The following is a 23,134-nucleotide window of genomic DNA, read 5'->3' as shown; positions in this document are numbered from 1 at the left end:
CGGTGACCTTCTTCTTTGCAATTGCAGCAGATAGGTTTAGTCTTATTGGGATGTGTGGAAATTTCATCAATTTCACCATTAAAACTTTCTGTTACTTCCTCTTCACATTCGTTTACATATCGCCGGGGATGTGGCCGTTGCTGTGATGTCGACGAGGCTGTGTTAGACTTCTCAATCTCATTTATGAGGCTTTCACTCACCTTTAAGGCAAAGCCGGCGCAACTCTGCTAAAGAGGTAATGGGTACATATAACAGTTGTTGGCGTACACGCGGTCGCAAATTGTGCTGCAGTATTTCAATTAACTCGGCTTCTGGTAATGTTGTCTGCAATGATTCAGCAATCTTTAAAACTGCATTTCGGTAGTCGTCGAAACTCTCACTTTGGCCTTGTTTTCTGCTCCGAATAGCTTCTTTAATCTCAAAATCGCTGTTATGCTGCTGGAAATTAGTCCGTAGAGCTTGGCAAAGGGAAGCCCAAGTAACACGGTCAACTGATCGGCGTTATCTCCAGTACCAGTCCTTGGCTTCTTTTAAAAACAGACTCTGAACGTGCTCGCATAATAAGTTAAAATTACCCCCAAGTGTATCAATAACCTGACTTTCAATACGATAAATGAAACTATCAACTGTGATTCGCGATGAGCCATCGAATTTAATATCCCAATTCGAAATTAATTGCGCTATTCTACTGGAATTGGGAATGTTAGAGTAATCACTGAGCCTCAGTTGATCAACCTGTCTCGCAAAACTCGGATTTGAATCGTTACCTAAGTTAGGTATGTCTCTAGGCCAAAATGGAGTGGAGATTTTTGGAGGAACTCTCGACTGTGCATTTAAATTGGCACTTGGGCTAGCATGAACAATAGGTGGAGCTGGCTGTGCAATTAGATTGAGCCTACCTAATAAGTTTGTTACGATATTTTCGAGCCTTTGGTCAATAATGTCTGAAACATGATTTTCTAGGTTATCAAAGTGTTGATTATCTTGCAGATATTACAGCCGACACAATGTTTCGGACCCTATTATCCTCTTCCATATTGTTATTGCTTGGACCGGGTGTATTTGTATTCGGTGAACTTGCAGCAGTTTCAACTACATGTTTCTGAGTGCTTACATTGACAACCTTTTCTCGATTGGTGGAAGGATTCAATGTTGGTTGCTGCAGGCTTGTGTTAAGTTGACTTTCTCGACTGGTGGAAGGGTTTCCTGGTGGAAATGCGGGACGTGATTTAGAGTTATGTTTACACTGCCGACTGGTACACTTGGCTCGGCACTGCGGGCAAGACTTGTTACTCTTTAGCCAGGTCAACAAACAAGCTCGGTGAAAGTGATGAGAACAAGCTGTCGTTAAAATATCCTCGCTTTCTAAGAGAAGTGCTCCGCAAATTGTGCAGTTGCTGGCCTGCGAGGCCAGATTTTCATTACTGTGCCGCAGGGCATTATAAAAAGATATGTTTACTAAATGAAAATTCGACTAAGGCAAATTAGAAATCCACACAGGGTTTCTCAAGAGAACAAAAAAGTCCACAGTATGTGTGCTGAAAAAATAGTAATTTAAAGTCTCATAGGCAGAGGCTTACAAAAAAAAAAATATTTGTAACAATTAAGTCGCTTGCAAACAAAGTTCGTTTCATTCAAACATAAAAGTTTTTTAAAAAAAAATTATTTATCTCAAGAAAAAAAATCAAATCAAAAAACATAGACAAATACGATGTCTAAAAAAAAAATTTTAACAAAAATGTTCAAATCAAATCTTCAAAATTATAAAGAAAATGCATTAAAATATTTGGTCTCAATCTTCAGTAGGTAAGGTAATATTATTTTGGCTTAAGTGGTTATAAACAATTGGCATTTGTTGGCTTAGCGGTTGTAGCTTTGGATAAAGAAAAAAAAACACATTTTGTCAATAAATATCTGCAGGATACTATCTCGAAGTGGAAGTTGAGAAAATTTAGTAAATTATATCCAATGAAAATGTTTTGTATTGGTTAGCTAGTCCATTAAGCCTAACTACAACTAAATTCCAACTACAATAATTTTCACCAAAGTTATAATTACAATATTTTTGTAAATTTAGAAAACCTTCAAGCTACTAATAATCAGCGGTCGTTTCTTTAGGCATTTAGCCTGTAGGAATCGCAATTCCAGCGTACACTTTCGCAAGAAACTTTTCTAAAATGTATATATGTATATATCTAAAACAACTTGGTTCGGAGCAATAGCAAAACTATTTTTATTTTCTCCGAATTCCAAGGAAGTTTGTTTAGTGTAAATAGAATGCAAAAAAAAATTTTAAGTAATAAAATGAAATCGGAAGGACTGAAACCTATTCCAAGGGGGAATAAAAAATCGGGGTCACACTGGTTTCGGTTACATTAAAGTTAACCTCTGGTATTGTGAATGGCCCACGTTGGGCGCCATTTTGTTACCTGTTCCATATGACCCATATATATGTGTACTTTTCACGCATTCCACAGTTTGCTTTTATGTCCACTGGTAGAGGCGTGCGCACTGGCTCATGCCCGGAGATTCAGTATCGTGGTATCTTTTTAACGGCCACTGAACCAAACTGCGAAAATATGACCTGAGCAGATAAAAAGTATATTTACTTGCACACTAGAAAATAACCTCTCCAAATCTATACCCCTTTATAAGCCAACTTACTGCTATTATCCCAGCCCCTTAACCAGGCAGCATTATAGTCGATGTTATCAGCTGCTCTTAACCCGCCCTTCCATGGCTTTTTTGCTGTTATAAAGCCCCTTTTTGTATTACCTACCTCCCCTCAGATATCAGACCAAATTAGTAACGAAAATTAAGATTCCATATTGATTACAATATTTATTTATAACATTTCAATCCATTTTGATAAAAGAAAAGTTAATAAAAATTTAATTTCCCTAATTAAATTTATATATATGCAAACTAACTTTAAATAGTGCAAGGAATCCTTGACCTATATTTTTAAGAAAACTATATGTATATATATATATATATCTATGTAAATACGTAGCACATGCCCATTGAAGAATTAAAAAAAAGGTATAGTAGAAAACTCAACAGCAATAAAAACAAGATTAACCAAACCAACATACATATGTACGTATGTAATATTGTATGAACATGCAGTGATCTTAATGCGAGTAGGTATGTGCGTACATATATATGTTTGTCAGCCTATGCATACGAAAATATAAAAATTTATCAAAATGAAAAAAAAAATTTAATTAAACTTATTATTGATTCCACTTACATTGGTGCTTCATTATAGTGATTTGCGCCGGATCAAAGATTTATCCAAATCCGCATATTTATACATATCTCGACGCGTCGAAGGCCTCCTCGCTCGATGATATTATCTGCATCCCTCTATAACTATGATGAAAGATGTGCTTTCGCACAATTAACTAAAGGTTTTAGGTGCTATCTTGCATTGGATCAAGTAAAAAATATTATTATTCAGCAACGTGCTAAGTAGAAACAAAATTGATTAAATTAAAAATAAAAAATAAATTTTTTTTTTTCTTGTTAAACTTTGATAATATTTTATGATATGATATGGAGTAGATCAAATTCTAAAAAGTTGAGGATTCCCAATAAAGTTGAGTTAGGTTAAGCAAAGAGGGCCATGTGGATTTACCAAATTATTATTACTATGACGTTAATATGAGTATATATGCAAATATGTTTCTACTTATCTTTGAAAATTTCCTTTTTTTTCTTTTTGATTTACTTTAGGTACTTCAGCTATATAAGTTTAAGCTAAGATTTAATTCATAATTCAAATATAGTGTATCATTGATTCACCAATATTAATATTTTAAAACTAGTATTTATTGTTTGCCATCCTAAGGAAAATTTTAATTAATGGAATCCGAATGATTATATTTTAATTAAGCGCTAATCCACGTTATTATGTATATATATATTTTTTCCTGTCTTCTTTATTTTTTTTTTTTTTGATTGAGTCATCGCTTTATGACTTCATATATATATATATATATATATATATATATATATATATATATCACCATCTATACCTACGTTTATACGAAAGCTTGCATCGGCAATGCTGATTTAATGTTAAATGGTAATTAGGAATTTTAAAGCATTAAATTATTTAAAAATATTTAACCAAATCGAGATTTTTGGAAATATTCACGTGGTTGACTCGCATGATCGTTTCTCTATTGTTTCCGTATATGTGTGTGGGTGTTCGATTAATTGGCTTGTGGCATGGAGAGCTGCAGGGCATCTCCCAGCCACGTGGTAAAAATTTATGGAACTCTTGTTTTCCTTAGTTTTTTCCGAATTTGAAAATGTCTCTTATTTTCTTTGTTTTTGAATGCAACCTGACTCTAGGAAATTAAAAAAAACTTTATTAACAAACTTTATTTCACTGTGCACATGAGGGTGCACATATGTATATGCATATAAACGCAAAAAACTATAAAAAAAGGTATTTTCTTACCAAAGTTATAAGCTGCAATGGAGATCCGTATGTACGGCTGGATCGTATGGTGATTGTAAAAAAAAACAGAAGACTATGTTTTTTTTTTATAAAGAGACTTTGTACTTTATATTTTGAACACTTTTAATTAAAACTATTATATTTTCTTTTCACTGATTAAATGTTCACTTGTCGGCTGCTGATGTAGGAAAGAAGGAAGTATTTTTTGGCGGATATTAGCTTAGGCCGGAGCAATCATATGGGAAGCTTCGATATATATCGTTCTGCATTCTTTTCTTTTATCGAAAAACATCTGGTTGTGTACTAAGCCATGGGGATATGAATCAGGTGTGTTTATTTGTATTGCGGACAGTGGTGGCAGAAAAAAAATATGCAAAAGATTTTAAGTAGTTTAAAAAAAATATTTATATAGGTACGTAAGTAGAATTGAGGGAAAGGACCTCTGAATATATGTTGAGCCATGTACCACAGTACAATTTGTTCGACTGTCTTGGGAAAGCTCTTGCTTCACCACTTGGACAAAGACTAACATGGTTAAAATATGTGCCTACGTATTCACATTTGTAACAGGAGCCGTATATATTAAACACGGTTGATGGGCTATATCCAATGTGATTCACTCCAAGGGACTAGTTGGGGATAGGGCCGCCTACTTTAGGAAATGTCAAACCGGGAGACTTGGGTGTTGAATGATGAAGTGTGAAAATCAAAATAAGCACTTCAGACGCAATTTTATAGTTAACCCTCCGATAAGTGAGAAGGTCCCTAGGGACCTTTTTCAAACTGAAATGTCTCCTACTTCGGCCACTTCACATTGAAATATTTTAAAAAGTATTCATATGTAAAAATATTAAAACATACCACATAACAAGTGGAGATACCACATTGACAAGCCAATTTTCAGGCAAGGCAAAGGCTGCCGAGTAGTCTTGTTTTGTAAATAATTTTTTTTCTATTGACTGAAAAGCAGTTATATTCATGCCTATGATTATGAGAATGTACATAAATAAACAAAATTATACAATTTGTTTAAAAGTTAAACATTATTAGATAACAATTGATTTGCAATTGATTCTGCATCACTTAATGTGAGTTGGGAAGTTAACTTCAACTTTTTATTTTGCGTTTCCTCGTTGTAACTCTCTGATGATACTACATTAATGGCTGGTAGTACTTCTGACTGGTACACCTTAACAGGATCAGGCAACCAGCATAAGTCCAGACTTGTGTCGCTTTCGCCGTCAATTTCGCTTGCATTTTTACCAGAAAGTTTTCTAAGTTTATTTTTTTGTTTTTTATGACGACTTTTAACAAGCTCCCTAAATCGAATTTTGTCGTATTTATCTTCTTCACACAACACATTTTTGGCAATCTGAATATTTATACCTCCATTGCTATTTTCATACTCAGTTTGGAGGTGTTTTCTTTTATCGGTGAGAACATTGCCGTCATCATCAAAATGCAAACTTTCATTTGGCCTAATTTTTTTCCGAAGCGCTTTCTTCGCGAGAGCAACTTTTGTTAAGACTTTGGATTTTTTTGGTGATTGTGAGGTATCTATGTCAAAGTTATTTACAATGTCATGATCAATTCTTTTAACCTTAAGAAAGTTGTCACCATCATCAGAATCTTCGTGTAACAACTCTGTTCCTTTCTCTGATGCTATGGAAACCGTTGTGTTTTTATTTAACAAACGTTCCAAAAATCGTACTCGGGGTGTATTTATTAATCCCAGTGAAGTGGCGTAATTTTCAAGATTCAACGTGAACACATTGAAAATTGTCTTGTTTTTCATCAAAAATATAGATTTTACATAAGATACAAATGCGCGCTGCGCTGATGCTTTCAGCTCCGCGTTTTGTGCTAGCGCTGCTTCTATTTTCAATCTTGGCGAAAATAGTTTCTTCGGATCGATGTGAATTTTTTGAATTTCTATATTTTGTCTTTTAAGCTCGGTAATCATTCCAGGTTCTTCGCTTGGAAGTAAAACAAGGAGACTTTCTCCACGCGCCTTGTTACGAGCGGTTCTTCCTGCCCTATGAATATATTGTATAGCGTCTTCTGGACAATCCATTTGTACAACCCAATTCACCGTTGGAAAATCTAGCCCGCGTGAAGCAATATCAGTTGCAAATAAAACTACATTACTTTTCCGCATAAACTCATTATATATAGCTATTCTGCGGTCTTGATGCAGAGTACCGTAAAGCGCTAGTAAGCTCGTTCCTGGCCGAAGCTTACAAAATATTTCAAAAATATATTTTACTTGCTTGCAACATGTAAAAAACACAATAATTTTTTGTTTCAGATGATTTTTTATAAAAGACCATAGCATTGTAATTTTGTCCTCTAACTTAATTACAACGTAATTTTGTTTTAGTAAAACTGGTATTATTTCTTCAGCTTTAGGCTTTTCATTCCCAATAAAGAGAGCATTTTCCAAATTAAGCCGAGCAATATCCTTAACAGAATTTGTTTGAGTTGCGGAAAATAACAGAGTTTGACGATTTGTTGGAAAGTTGTCAAGAATGGCGTTTAAAGTATCTTCAAAACCCATATCCAAGCATCTGTCTGCTTCATCCAATACCAGCATTTCAATAGTACTTGTATTAAACAATGGATTTTCATCCATATGTTGAAGGAGTCTACCTGGTGTACATATCAATATGTTGCATTGATCCATCCTTCTTCGTTCAAATTTTAAATTTTTGCCACCTATGATGAGTCCAGCAGAAAAGTCATGATATCTCCCAATTTCCTTCAACCGTTCAAATATTTGGTACGCTAATTCGCGAGTAGGTGAAATAACAACGGCGCATACTCCATCAGAACGTGACCAATTGTTTATGTATAAATGCTCGATAACCTGAAAAGTTGAATTCATTAAATGTTGTTCACTTGTTTATTTTATGGCGTAAGGAGAGTTACAAAGAAATAAATACAGTTTAAAAAAACTAAAAAACACGCTTTTATAGTATATGAAACTAAAAAGTAAAAAAATAAATATAGTTTAAACTTTAAAGAAACTAAAAAATACGCTTTTAAATAATATCGAAAAAAAATTTAAAAATAATCTTCAAAATAAAATTAAAACAATAATGAACGAAAAATACTAGAATTATTGTGAAAAGAGTGGGCACCTTGTGCGATATTTTTTGCGTATATCGAGCGGCCGACGCACATATGTAATAGTCCTAAATTGCTAATAGAAAATGCTGAATACAAACACAAAAACATTTAAACAGCAATATATCGGCACTCTGATGTTTGTGAGTGTACCTAGCCTGTAGCAGCAATATAGGAGTACTAGCCGGACCAGCGCGCGTATAGTCCCATATAAAATATCAACAGAAATCAGCTGTTCTCTAAATCAATCTTCTATTAAAAAAAAAAAACTGACAGCGCTTGCGCTGTCATCTGGCGAATGTTATCAACTGTCGGTAATGCAGTGTTAGTTCTAATCAAATATTCACAATAGTGCCATATTACAAATGGATTTCTTCGTGTGCTGTTGTTGTTGTTGTTGTAGCAGTGCTTCGCCCCATCCAATAGGTGCGACCGTTCACAAATTGTCATCAATGTCCTCTAACAGGAGTCCAAGGAAACTTGCTGTTTCAACAGGGGTGGACCATAATTAAATAGGTGTTAGAGGCGTTTGTTTCCACAATACAGTTGAAGAGATGGTTGGTGTCATGTGGGGACACATTGCAAGCAGGACATACATTTTGTATGCCGGTTAATTCTGGATGGTTAAGAGTTTAACCTGTTAAAATATCTAGATCGAAGTTGAGCTAAAGTTACGCGCGTATATCTGGGTAGAGTGCGTTCCTCTTCTGCGAGTTCTGGGTATTTTTCTTTATGAACTGGGTTGGCCGGGCAATTCCCGGCATAGAGGTCCGACGCCCGTTTTTGATTTTTTACTTGATACGGCTGTGTTCTCACGTGCCGTATTTCCTTATAATGCTTACGGACATGACTTCTTAACCCTGGGAGATGTGACCTCTTTAATTAGATGTCTGTTGGGACGGCCAGGTTTCTGGGTATTCAACAGAAACTGTTTGTTCAGCATTTCACTTCTCTCCCTAATGAGGAGTGCTCAACTCTTTGTGTAGGTGGTGTTCTGGGGACATAAGAAGACATCCGGTAGCGGTTTTGAGAGCGGTGTTTTGGCAGGGCTGTATTTTCTTCCAGTGAGTAACCTTTAGACTTGGAGACCATATCGGGGACGCGTAGCATACAATCGGCCGACCAATTGCAGGGAAATAGGGAAGCATAATGACTTCAAGTGTCTTGGCTACTGGCGATAAGATTCTCCTACGTTAGCTGGTTTTCCAGGGTTTAATACCGGAACTACACGGGCCATTTTCCATTTTTCGGGGATGACGAAGGTGGACAAGGACAAGTTGAGGGCATGCACTGGATAATAAAATCCCTCTTTGCCAAGTTTTTTAAGCATCGAAATGGCTATGCCGTCTGGGCCCCTTGATTAATATGGTTCTCTTACTTAATAGAGGTCCTTCAACCTCTTAAGCGGTTTCATGCCCTTTAAAGCTATGAAGTCGTGTTCACATGATTCGGTCAGCGCTAACAAAGTTTAACCCCCCCCCCCCCCCCCCATAAAGTAACCTTTTTTCCTTACCAAACGAATGACTTAAAAATTCAAGAAAATGTTGCTTTTAAACCATATTACTAAAATAATAAACAAAGAAGTTATAGCACTTTCAAAATATATAATAATAACACTATGCGACAAAATCAACTTCTTTTCTGGGTATTGGACAAAACTCACTTTTTTGTAGAGATTGAGGCTTAAGTAAACAACGTTCTATCTCCGTTTTTCGAAGTTAGCCTCCAAAAAAAGGAAGGATTTTTTCGGGTAAGAAACGGTATTTATTTATTAGTCTACAAATTTAACAATTAATCAGACTAAATATAATTACGGATACAGAAGAAATTACAGAAGCATACATAGTGAGCAAAATTATATTATAAAATATAACTTACTAGCTTATGTCCGTGGGTTTTACCTCACGTTTCTATTAAAATATGAAGGCTACGCGTAATTGGCCATGGGTGAAAAATGAGTTGGTGAGATTGACTTCTGCTACAGCTACTGAATTTTGTTGTATGATACCTTCATATTTGTAACAGGACTCCCCTCGTGTAGGTTAGGTTGACAATTGGGTTGCAGAAGCTCTGAAGCTCTAAAGGTTTGTACTGCACTTATCAATCCCTTGAATCCCAGCTAATAACCGTCCTAGAGCTTCATTGATAGGGATAGGAAATTTGAGGCATTTAAAATTGAAAACGCATATCTATCGGTATAAATGGAATCCTTGGTTTTAAACTTTTTTGTTTTCGAAATTTTCCGATAAAATGAATTGCTTCAATGACATTCGTAAAAGTTTTGTGATGAAAAGCCTTGTCCCACTACATAAGCGCGGAGAATCCAGATAACGAACAATATATATGTATAATAAATATTATGGGCCCTTTTTTAAAGATCAGGCGATGAGGAGGAATTCCTGACGGCTCAAAAGATTTATGAAACTCAACCGGATATGCACAGCTTGGGATTCTTCCACGACTGTGTTAATAGAGTGATAAGTTGTCTCGGCTCTAGTGATATTAACATCCTCATTTTAAGATGCCAAAAATGCCCATTCTCGAAGCCATTTATAGTTTGCAAAGATAGATTCTATATTTGGAAAAAAAAAACATTAGCTATTAAAGCTTCAGGTGATGTCATAATTTCGCAAAAACTTGCAGGAAAATAAATCAAATCTGATAGTAAAGAAATAGGAATTTTGCCATAATCAATTTCAAGCAGTTGTTTAGCAAAAGCTGCTGCTTAAGTGTTTCCGCCAAAATGCGCTATCATATTTCTAAACAGAGTAAATTTTTGTACGTCAATGGAAGAAAAAGCACGCATTTACTTCATCTGCGGCTGATCTACCAAGTAAGAGGAAAGCACCACCCTTTTGATGATCATTACACCTCAAATCCTTAAGGGTCAGTCTAAAACTTGCAGCGACTGTTTATGAGTCATGGTGCACACATCCCACCCACTCACTTTGGCCTGACCGTCAGCTTATGTTGCACATCGGCCTATCAGATGTTTGCGGACAGTGGAAATTTAAATGCGGAGTGAGCAGTACGTCCACCACACAAAGTATATCCGCGGTACCTGAGGAAGCAACTGCTATAGTGATTTCTCTTTTTAGCTCTTACATCAGTTAATATCAAATTTAGCAGAAATTTTTTTTCCGGTTCCTCCAGGCGTATCCAAAAATACCAAACCTAAAGGTAACAAATCCCAAAAGAATACTAAAGGAACAATGGCCAAACCCAACTCTGCAATCAAACTTTACGTGTTGAAATAACCAAAGTTTTTACGGCAGCCATAGTTCTGAAAAATCCCATTTGCCTTGTTTTTTTTTTCAATTTCATATATTAATGGCGCTATTAGAACTTAACGTTATATAGCTCCTTACCAATTTCCATTATTCTACCATTACTAAATCCAGATATGCAGTATGAAATATTCCATTTGCAATGGAGGTGCCACGCCCCTTATTACTCACATCTTATTTTCTTAGTGGTGTTAAAGATTGATCTCTCATATAACTCTTTACTGAATTTCAATGTTCTTGCATGAATACTTCCAGAGTTATGCTGTATCAAATAGTCCATTTGTATTGTAGGTGCTACGCTCTATTTAATATTGAAGTTATGTTTAGCCTATGACCATCCTTGGAAGGTTTCTAGTGGGTGATTCCCGATTTATACCTACGTACAAACATATATTATTTTGAATTTTATATATATATAGAGAGAAGATGTAGATAGACTGAAGTTAACAAAAAATTTTAACGGCAGCAGATTTCTAAATGTACAAAAGGAATAGCAGCCAAACGCAACTCTGTAGTCACTCAAACTTCAGCTGTTAAATAACCTAAGTTTGTACGGCAGCCATAGTTCTGAAAAATCCCATTTGTAGGGAAGGTGCCACGCCCCCTTTTCCCCAATTTCACATTTTACTGGAGATGTTAGGACTTACCGTAATATAGCTCCTTACCAATTTTCATTATCCTACCATTACTACATCCAGAGATATGCAGTATTATATATTCCATTTGTATGGGAGGTGCCACGCCTCCTTCTCCCTCACCGTACATTTTCTTGGTGGTGTTAAGGATTGACCTCATATAACTCCTTACTGAATTTCAATGTTCTAGCATGAATACCTTCATAGTTATGCAGTATCAAAGATTCCATTTGTATGGGAGGTGCCACGCCTCCTTCTCCCTCACCGCACATTTTATTGGTGGTGTTAAGGATTGACCTCATATAACTCCTTACTGAATTTCAATGTTCTAGCATGAATACCTTCATAGTTATGCAGTATGAAAGATTCCATTTGTATGGGAGGTGCCACGCCTCCTCCTCACCGCACATTTTCTTGGTGGTGCTAATGATTGACCTCATATAACCCCTTATTGAATTTCAGTGTTCTAGCATGAATACCTTCATAGTTATGCAGTATCAAACACTCCATTTGTATGGCAGGTGCCACGACCCTTTTACATATCGAAATTATTTTTAGCCTATGACCATCCCTGGCAGGCATGCTTAACCAACGAACCGATATCATTTCGTTACGATAATTAACGTTAATAAACGAAACAAAGTCATTTCGTTTCGTTTATTAACGTTAAGAACGTCAAATTAACGAAATTATTTTGTTTCGTTTTCTGCCATATCAAAACGAAATCAAATCGTTTATGTTGATTATTAATTTCAAACTATGCTGGCAAAGCTGATTGATGGCGGAGTCATTAAAGGTGAAAGCATTAGCCAAGCTGATTGCAACTTTTCTCATGAATTTTGACAGTACGAACATTTCTCAGAGTATTTTTGACATTACCACCAACGAATTACACAAACAAATTACATGGAGTTTGTGTGTGTATGTTCGCTCGCTGTTAGCACCTTACGGCTTCACCATGGCTATAGCATTGCCAGCACAATTAAAACACAAAGTATCACGTTTTTGTTAACGTTTTTAAAGTTAACGAAAGCTTTTCGATTCGGTTAAAAACGAGATACAATTTATCTTGATAATTTCTTTATCGATAATATTTCGAAGTGTTTTAACGGAAACGGTGGACATTTTTTGATAAACGATTAGCTTAACGTTAAGGTGCATCCCTGATCCCTGGAAGGTTTCAAGTGGGTTGTGCAAATTTGGTTGTGATCGGTCCATCCGTTCAGGACGCAACCCGAACTATCTACATACAATTTTTGAATTTTATATATATAGATTATATATATATATAGGGAGAGAAGATGCATATAGACTGAAGTTAACACAAAATTTTAACGGCGGCAGATTTCTAAACGTACAAAAGGAATAACAGCCAAACTCAACTCTGTCGTCAATCAAACTTCAGCTGTTAAATAACCTAAGTTTGTATGGCAGCCATAGTTCTGAAAAATCCCATTTGTAGGGAAGGTGCCCCTTTTCCCCAATTCCACATTTTACTGGAGGTGTTAGGACTTCACGTCATATAGCTCCTTACCAATTTTCATTATCCTACCATTACTACATCCAGAGATTGCAGTATTATATATTCCATTTGTATGGGAGCTGCCACGCCTCCTTCTCCCTCACCGCACATTTTCTTGGTGGTGTTAAGGATTTACCTCATATAACTCCTTACTGAATTTCAATGTTCTAGCATGAATACCTTCATAGTTATGCCGTATCATAGATTCCATTTATATGGCAGGTGCCACACCTCCTTCTCCCTCACCACACATTTTCCTGGTGGCGTTAATGATTGACCTCATATAACCCCTTATTGAATTTCAATGTTCTAGCATGAATACCTTCATAGTTATGCAGTATTAAAGACTCCATTTGTATGGCAGGTGCCACGACCCTTTTACATATCCAAATTATTTTTAGCCTATGATCATCCCTGGAAGGTTTCAAGTGGGTTGTGCAAATTTGGTTGTGATCGGTCCATCCGTTTAGGACGCAACCCGATCTATACCTACATACATAATTTGAATTTTATATATATGTATATAGATAACTTTAAACGAGCAATTTTTGTTTGTTTGTATAGCCGAACGATCTCGGGAACGGCTCAACCGATTTAAATGAAATTTGACACAGAGATAATGTATCACCTTCTAAGACTTTCTACCTAGGTGTTGCCACTCGGAAAGTTTCAAAAGGTTGCCACCTGTTCGAAATTTAAAAAAATTGCATGAGATATGCCGATATGGGTATCAAACGAAAGGCATTTCACTCCGCATTACAATAGGGACATTTTTGAGTAGGGTTGCCATTTAGAGTTGCCACCTATTCGAAATAAAAAAAAATTGCATGAGATATGCCGATATGGGTATCAAACGAAAGGTATTTCACTCGGCCTTAAAAATAGGGACATTTTTGAGTTGGGTTGCCACCTATTCGAAATTTAAAAAAAATTGCATGAGATATGCCGATATGGGTATGAAACGAAAGGTATTTCACTCCGCATTACAATAGGGACATTCTTGAGTAGGGTTGCCACCTCTTCGAAATTAAAAAAAATTGCATGAGATATGCCGATATGGGTATCAGACGAAATGTATTTCACTCCGCATTACAATAGGGACATTTTTGAGTATGGTTGCCATTTAAGGTTGGGGTAGTTAGATGAAATAGTACTCTACTTACTCATATTCTATTAAAGCTTTAAAGGAGACCATTAAAGTTAAAAATCTTCGTAAAAAAATCTTACACATGGTTCGACTTAATTTTCTTATTTTCACTCACGCTAATAAAATTGAAATGCTTTTTTTTTGGCAAATATGAAATGAATAATTGCAATTTCTAACAGATTACTATTAGAAAGATTTCTCACCATAGCAAAAATATATATCACCATGGTAATTCGCTACCGTTGAACACTAGAGGCATATGTTCAATTTGAAAAGAACATCTAACCATTTAACTACTTACCAGCAGATGGCGCTTAGGGAAGTAAGTTGACATTTAATTAAACTAACTGATAGTTGTCATTCGTGAAATTTACAAGTTTTTGGAATGTAATAAAATTGTGAGCCTTTCATAGTGTATAACTAAAAATATGTTTGAAATTAATAATTCGGCGCATGAAGATACTCGACCTAAATAACTTAGTTCTCGATTTCACCAATTGTCATAACAATCCCTTATACTATAGGCTGGAATTACCCATTTCAAATTTTTCATTCCAGTTCATTTTGCGGTTAGTGCTTGATAGGTATTTGAAAACTATATTTAAGGAAATCAAATATTGGTAAGTAAAAGTATATAATATATGTACATATAAAATAAGTTGAGTTTAATTAATGATGAAATGTAGAACAAAGTATGTTATGTGGCATACTCGAAGATTGCCGAGCAAAGCTCGGTCGCCCAGCTGCTATATTATTAAATCAGTTTTCGGGATGGACTGTGATGCCAAGCAACGGAGTTGATTATTAGTGCTGTCGGAATGGACGTTATTTCGAGCAGCTGATGTATATTTAACACACAATAAGTAGGGCTGCGATGTGTGGGAGGTTGGAAAGGACGTGATTCCAAGCCACCCGCCCAAAGTAACTGGAGCTGGTGATAAGAGTGGGAGGTTGGAAGGACGTGATTCCAAGCCACCCACCCAAATCAATTCGTATTTATTTATTTATTTATTAATCTATAGATTGACAAATCTTTCAATCTAAATACCAAAGAATTTGCAAAAAAAAGAAATAACAGATTTAGTTTAACATATTAATTTTGAAACAGTTATGAGTTCAAGACAGTGAGTATATATATTTTTTATACTGTTATCAGGTTCATTCTGACAAGCTGGAATCGGTCCAGAAACAATTTTGCTTTTCGCTTTAAAACACTTACCATGGGATCCTTCTAAAAATCTTCCCCCCTATTGCAGCCGGTTAAAACTAATACAGCTGCCCACATTACAGAGCCGCAGGGAGATGCTTGGTGTCTTATTTATTGTTAAATGAATAAGAGGGTCAATAAATAGTCCATTTTTGCTTGGTGAAATTAAGTTTAACGTTCCTATTAGGCCATCTAGACATTTTTAATCAATTTCTGTAGCTACATGCAGGTCGAATTATGAAATGCACGAACCACTTCGCTGTTTATGTCGTGATTTTAATAAACACTAAGAATTTAGACGTCTGCGACTCGTTTCTTGGTATTAAAAAATACCTTTTAACTACATTAAATTTGAAATGAAGCAAATAACGCTAAACCGTGATATACTGTTCAACCCTCTGTTTCAAATATGAAGTACCAGTACTTGAAACTTGTTTGCAAAATTGCGTTGTGATCATTATTTTTATATGTATGCAATCAAATTTACTCTGTATAAATTCTATTCTGTATATATTTTATCTACTATTAATTTGCTTTATTGTCAATTTCGTAAATTATTATTTAAAGCTCCTTCATGAGTACATTTTAACACATTTATAACATTTTAACTTTTGCTTACTTCTAAGTTTTTAATTGAAATTTTCAAGCGTTTAATTAAATACTGTTTAAATATTACTTTAAAATTGATTACTGCTTATGTTGTTTATATCGTGTATTACATCTGAGAATTAAGTGTCGGTATATTTGGTCTGTATAATTGTTTAGTTTGTAGACTGATAAATAAATAAATAAAAGTGTGTCACAAGTATCAATATCATTGCAGTGATTATTGAAGTCTTGACACAGACAACGAAGAGGTTCATGTATTTGAAAATTCGATCTACATATAATTCAGGCATCGGCATTTAGTAGCACAATTGTGCACACTCAATTCACACATATTGTTATTCTCTTTAGTTTAGTAGTCCCTGAGCATTTGGCGCAGCAACACCGATTGTGTGCTTCGCTCGCAATGTTGACGAATGGCATTAGCAAGCAACAAGCAAAGATCGTTTGTTAATTTTTTCAATGCGCACAAGCGAAAAATATTTAACCCTTTTGCGCAAATACAATGTATTTAATTGTATAAACCTTTTGCTTCACATTTTGCGCATTAAAAATATAATAACAAACGATCTTGTATTGTTGCTTGCTAATAAGTGAATGAACTAAGCAAACCGATGCATCAAGTGATGTGCGCTACTATCGCGCTCTCACTAACACATCTGCATTTCCAAAATCCCGATGCCTGATGTAATTCAAATAGCGGTTGGAAATACTGAGAGGGCCTAAAAGGGGCATTAAACATAACCTCGCCAAGCAGAAATGGACTGCTTATCATCCCTCTTAATAGTCTTACCATGAATAAAACACCAAGCCTCTCCCTACGGCTCTGTAGTGAAGTTTTAACCCGCTGCAGTAGGGCGGTAGATTCCTTGATGGATCCCAGGGCAAATAATTTAAAGCAAAAAGCAAAAATTGCTTTTGGACCGATTCCAATTTTTCGCTGTGAATCTGATAACGCGGGTTCCAGATAATGGAAGCATATTCCAATATAGGTCTTATTAACGATAAAAAGAGTTTTAGTGACATAGGGGTCATCGAATTCCTTCGACCACCTTTTTACGAAAGCCAAAGTCCTTCTATCCCTATTCACACACGATTCGATATGTAATTTGAAGTCCAGTTTAGGATCCATTATAACGCCAAGATCAGTAAAGTTAGTAAAGTTTGTGACTTGCTTGATGATATTGTGGCGAATTTAGGCATCACTAAGCTGTTAGTAAATAAAGGCACAACAACAAAAACATTAAAGCAAACTACACTTGTGTACATGAACACATCAATCATCATTTATACACATACATAGAAGGCGACGAAGAGATAACTCTGCTACAACAACAACAACAACAAAGAGATAACTCACTCACACACATGTAGTCTTCAGCCGAAGTTGTTACTCACACATACACACGCATATTAATGTTGGCCGATCCCGTGCTTTTTGAGGAACAATGTTATCTGTGATTGTGACCTCTCTGTTACAGCGGCTTTTAACCGTGACTGTGACTGAAAAAAAAACAAATACCACGGTAACAGGAATCAGTTTTGGTGATTCTCTTCGACAGCATGACACTGCTAATACGCGTCCAAAAATATCGAGAGACGTGTCAAAAGGCGCGTATTGACCTCGACAAAAATAATCCGAAGGCGGAAAATAAAAATTTTGGTTTGTCAAGAGATATTTGCGAAAGAAATTGAAAATTTTCATGTGGTTGTTGTAATTTTGAAGATTTTGTGATACAAAAAAAATGTGAATATAAGTGTTTTGCGTGGATATAGTTTTGGGGTAATTCTTACAATTGTTTTTATCAGCCTATTGATAAATGATTCAAAGTTCGATTCGGGTTCAAGGCCAGAACAATAATTTTTTTCTAATGATAATTATTGTTATTTTTTAATTTTTCTAAATTTGAAAAATTGCATTTTGTTTTTGGAATAGTAATTAGAAACATTTTCAGACAACCTTCCATAGCTGCGCAGATAGATCCATTTCGAAGGGTGCTAAGCCTTCATCATCAGTACGCTTTAGGCACGCTGCGCTAACCATTTAGCTATACAGCGGTGGTTTGTTTGACTGGCAAATTGCTACTTCTATTCCTTTTTACCAACTATATTTATTCAGTGTTGCGCCATCTGCTGCAAATAACTGATAATGCTGGGTTTGTTTATTGTCAATTACTTTTTTTGAAATTCCCAAGTGCTCATGGTTTATTAACAATTGTTTTTGTTTTTGTTTTTATCGGCCTATTGATAAAATATTCAAGGTTCGATTCGAGCTCAAGGCCAGAACAATAATTTTTTTTCTAATGATAATTATTGTGTAATCTGCGCAGCTGTGGCAGGTTGTCTGAAAAATTTTCTACTTACTATTCCAAAAACATTTGTAGGGAAGGTGCCCCTTTTCCCCAATTCCACATTTTACTGGAGGTGTTAGGACTTCACGTCATATAGCTCCTTACCAATTTTCATTATCCTACCATTACTACATCCAGAGATTGCAGTATTATATATTCCATTTGTATGGGAGCTGCCACGCCTCCTTCTCCCTCACCGCACATTTTCTTGGTGGTGTTAAGGATTTACCTCATATAACTCCTTACTGAATTTCAATGTTCTAGCATGAATACCTTCATAGTTATGCCGTATCATAGATTCCATTTATATGGCAGGTGCCACACCTCCTTCTCCCTCACCACACATTTTCCTGGTGGCGTTAATGATTGACCTCATATAACCCCTTATTGAATTTCAATGTTCTAGCATGAATACCTTCATAGTTATGCAGTATTAAAGACTCCATTTGTATGGCAGGTGCCACGACCCTTTTACATATCCAAATTATTTTTAGCCTATGATCATCCCTGGAAGGTTTCAAGTGGGTTGTGCAAATTTGGTTGTGATCGGTCCATCCGTTTAGGACGCAACCCGATCTATACCTACATACATAATTTGAATTTTATATATATATAGATAACTTTAAACGAGCAATTCTTGTTTGTTTGTATAGCCGAACGATCTCGGGAACGGCTCAACCGATTTAAATGAAATTTGACACAGAGATAATGTATCACCTTCTAAGACTTTCTACCTAGGTGTTGCCACTCGGAAAGTTTCAAAAGGTTGCCACCTGTTCGAAATTTAAAAAAATTGCATGAGATATGCCGATATGGGTATCAAACGAAAGGCATTTCACTCCGCATTACAATAGGGACATTTTTGAGTAGGGTTGCCATTTAGAGTTGCCACCTATTCGAAATTAAAAAAAATTGCATGAGATATGCCGATATGGGTATCAAACGAAAGGTATTTCACTCGGCCTTAAAAATAGGGACATTTTTGAGTTGGGTTGCCACCTATTCGAAATTTAAAAAAAATTGCATGAGATATGCCGATATGGGTATGAAACGAAAGGTATTTCACTCCGCATTACGATAGGGACATTCTTGAGTAGGGTTGCCACCTCTTCGAAATTAAAAAAAATTGCATGAGATATGCCGATATGGGTATCAGACGAAATGTATTTCACTCCGCATTACAATAGGGACATTTTTGAGTATGGTTGCCATTTAAGGTTGGGGTAGTTAGATGAAATAGTACTCTACTTACTCATATTCTATTAAAGCTTTAAAGGAGACCATTAAAGTTAAAAATCTTCGTAAAAAAATCTTACACATGGTTCGACTTAATTTTCTTATTTTCACTCACGCTAATAAAATTGAAATGCTTTTTTTTTGGCAAATATGAAATGAATAATTGCAATTTCTAACAGATTACTATTAGAAAGATTTCTCACCATAGCAAAAATATATATCACCATGGTAATTCGCTACCGTTGAACACTAGAGGCATATGTTCAATTTGAAAAGAACATCTAACCATTTAACTACTTACCAGCAGATGGCGCTTAGGGAAGTAAGTTGACATTTAATTAAACTAACTGATAGTTGTCATTCGTGAAATTTACAAGTTTTTGGAATGTAATAAAATTGTGAGCCTTTCATAGTGTATAACTAAAAATATGTTTGAAATTAATAATTCGGCGCATGAAGATACTCGACCTAAATAACTTAGTTCTCGATTTCACCAATTGTCATAACAATCCCTTATACTATAGGCTGGAATTACCCATTTCAAATTTTTCATTCCAGTTCATTTTGCGGTTAGTGCTTGATAGGTATTTGAAAACTATATTTAAGGAAATCAAATATTGGTAAGTAAAAGTATACAATATATGTACATATAAAATAAGTTGAGTTTAATTAATGATGAAATGTAGAACAAAGTATGTTATGTGGCATACTCGAAGATTGCCGAGCAAAGCTCGGTCGCCCAGCTGCTATATTATTAAATCAGTTTTCGGGATGGACTGTGATGCCAAGCAACGGAGTTGATTATTAGTGCTGTCGGAATGTATATTTAACACACAATAAGTAGGGCTGCGATGTGTGGGAGGTTGGAAAGGACGTGATTCCAAGCCACCCGCCCAAAGTAACTGGAGCTGGTGATAAGAGTGGGAGGTTGGAAGGACGTGATTCCAAGCCACCCACCCAAATCAATTCGTATTTATTTATTTATTTATTAATCTATAGATTGACAAATCTTTCAATCTAAATACCAAAGAATTTGCAAAAAAAAGAAATAACAGATTTAGTTTAACATATTAATTTTGAAACAGTTATGAGTTCAAGACAGTGAGTATATATATTTTTTATACTGTTATCAGGTTCATTCTGACAAGCTGGAATCGGTCCAGAAACAATTTTGCTTTTCGCTTTAAAACACTTACCATGGGATCCTTCTAAAAATCTTCCCCCCTATTGCAGCCGGTTAAAACTAATACAGCTGCCCACATTACAGAGCCGCAGGGAGATGCTTGGTGTCTTATTTATTGTTAAATGAATAAGAGGGTCAATAAATAGTCCATTTTTGCTTGGTGAAATTAAGTTTAACGTTCCTATTAGGCCATCTAGACATTTTTAATCAATTTCTGTAGCTACATGCAGGTCGAATTATGAAATGCACGAACCACTTCGCTGTTTATGTCGTGATTTTAATAAACACTAAGAATTTAGACGTCTGCGACTCGTTTCTTGGTATTAAAAAATACCTTTTAACTACATTAAATTTGAAATGAAGCAAATAACGCTAAACCGTGATATACTGTTCAACCCTCTGTTTCAAATATGAAGTACCAGTACTTGAAACTTGTTTGCAAAATTGCGTTGTGATCATTATTTTTATATGTATGCAATCAAATTTACTCTGTATAAATTCTATTCTGTATATATTTTATCTACTATTAATTTGCTTTATTGTCAATTTCGTAAATTATTATTTAAAGCTCCTTCATGAGTACATTTTAACACATTTATAACATTTTAACTTTTGCTTACTTCTAAGTTTTTAATTGAAATTTTCAAGCGTTTAATTAAATACTGTTTAAATATTACTTTAAAATTGATTACTGCTTACGTTGTTTATATCGTGTATTACATCTGAGAATTAAGTGTCGGTATATTTGGTCTGTATAATTGTTTAGTTTGTAGACTGATAAATAAATAAATAAATAAATAAAAGTGTGTCACAAGTATCAATATCATTGCAGTGATTATTGAAGTCTTGACACAGACAACGAAGAGGTTCATGTATTTGAAAATTCGATCTACATATAATTCAGGCATCGGCATTTAGTAGCACAATTGTGCACACTCAATTCACACATATTGTTATTCTCTTTAGTTTAGTAGTCCCTGAGCATTTGGCGCAGCAACACCGATTGTGTGCTTCGCTCGCAATGTTGACGAATGGCATTAGCAAGCAACAAGCAAAGATCGTTTGTTAATTTTTTCAATGCGCACAAGCGAAAAATATTTAACCCTTTTGCGCAAATACAATGTATTTAATTGTATAAACCTTTTGCTTCACATTTTGCGCATTAAAAATATAATAACAAACGATCTTGTATTGTTGCTTGCTAATAAGTGAATGAACTAAGCAAACCGATGCATCAAGTGATGTGCGCGACTATCGCGCTCTCACTAACACATCTGCATTTCCAAAATCCCGATGCCTGATGTAATTCAAATAGCGGTTGGAAATACTGAGAGGGCCTAAAAGGGGCATTAAACATAACCTCGCCAAGCAGAAATGGACTGCTTATCATCCCTCTTAATAGTCTTACCATGAATAAAACACCAAGCCTCTCCCTACGGCTCTGTAGTGAAGTTTTAACCCGCTGCAGTAGGGCGGTAGATTCCTTGATGGATCCCAGGGCAAATAATTTAAAGCAAAAAGCAAAAATTGCTTTTGGACCGATTCCAATTTTTCGCTGTGAATCTGATAACGCGGGTTCCAGATAATGGAAGCATATTCCAATATAGGTCTTATTAACGATAAAAAGAGTTTTAGTGACATAGGGGTCATCGAATTCCTTCGACCACCTTTTTACGAAAGCCAAAGTCCTTCTATCCCTATTCACACACGATTCGATATGTAATTTGAAGTCCAGTTTAGGATCCATTATAACGCCAAGATCAGTAAAGTTAGTAAAGTTTGTGACTTGCTTGATGATATTGTGGCGAATTTAGGCATCACTAAGCTGTTAGTAAATAAAGGCACAACAACAAAAACATTAAAGCAAACTACACTTGTGTACATGAACACATCAATCATCATTTATACACATACATAGAAGGCGACGAAGAGATAACTCTGCTACAACAACAACAACAACAAAGAGATAACTCACTCACACACATGTAGTCTTCAGCCGAAGTTGTTACTCACACATACACACGCATATTAATGTTGGCCGATCCCGTGCTTTTTGAGGAACAATGTTATCTGTGATTGTGACCTCTCTGTCACAGCGGCTTTTAACCGTGACTGTGACTGAAAAAAAAACAAATACCACGGTAACAGGAATCAGTTTTGGTGATTCTCTTCGACAGCATGACACTGCTAATACGCGTCCAAAAATATCGAGAGACGTGTCAAAAGGCGCGTATTGACCTCGACAAAAATAATCCGAAGGCGGAAAATAAAAATTTTGGTTTGTCAAGAGATATTTGCGAAAGAAATTGAAAATTTTCATGTGGTTGTTGTAATTTTGAAGATTTTGTGATACAAAAAAAATG

The 23,134-nt window shown here is 35.5% G+C and overlaps 1 protein-coding gene across 1 annotated transcript in view; it reads right to left on the bottom strand.

The window, feature by feature from the left end:
* Positions 1-5,398: 5,398 nt before the first annotated feature.
* Positions 5,399-23,134, bottom strand: part of LOC137250090 (probable ATP-dependent RNA helicase DDX10) — a 169,314-nt gene continuing 151,578 nt past the window's right edge. Inside the window, exon 2 of the mRNA XM_067782375.1 lies at positions 5,399-7,337. Coding sequence (XP_067638476.1) covers positions 5,508-7,337 — 1,830 coding nt within the window. The 3' untranslated portion in view covers positions 5,399-5,507. The remainder of the gene's footprint in view (positions 7,338-23,134) is intronic.

The sequence above is a fragment of the Eurosta solidaginis genome, chromosome 4 (genome assembly GCF_040869045.1).
Source record: "Eurosta solidaginis isolate ZX-2024a chromosome 4, ASM4086904v1, whole genome shotgun sequence".
Lineage (NCBI taxonomy): Eukaryota > Metazoa > Arthropoda > Insecta > Diptera > Tephritidae > Eurosta > Eurosta solidaginis.
This window is presented reverse-complemented; position numbering and strand designations above follow the sequence as displayed.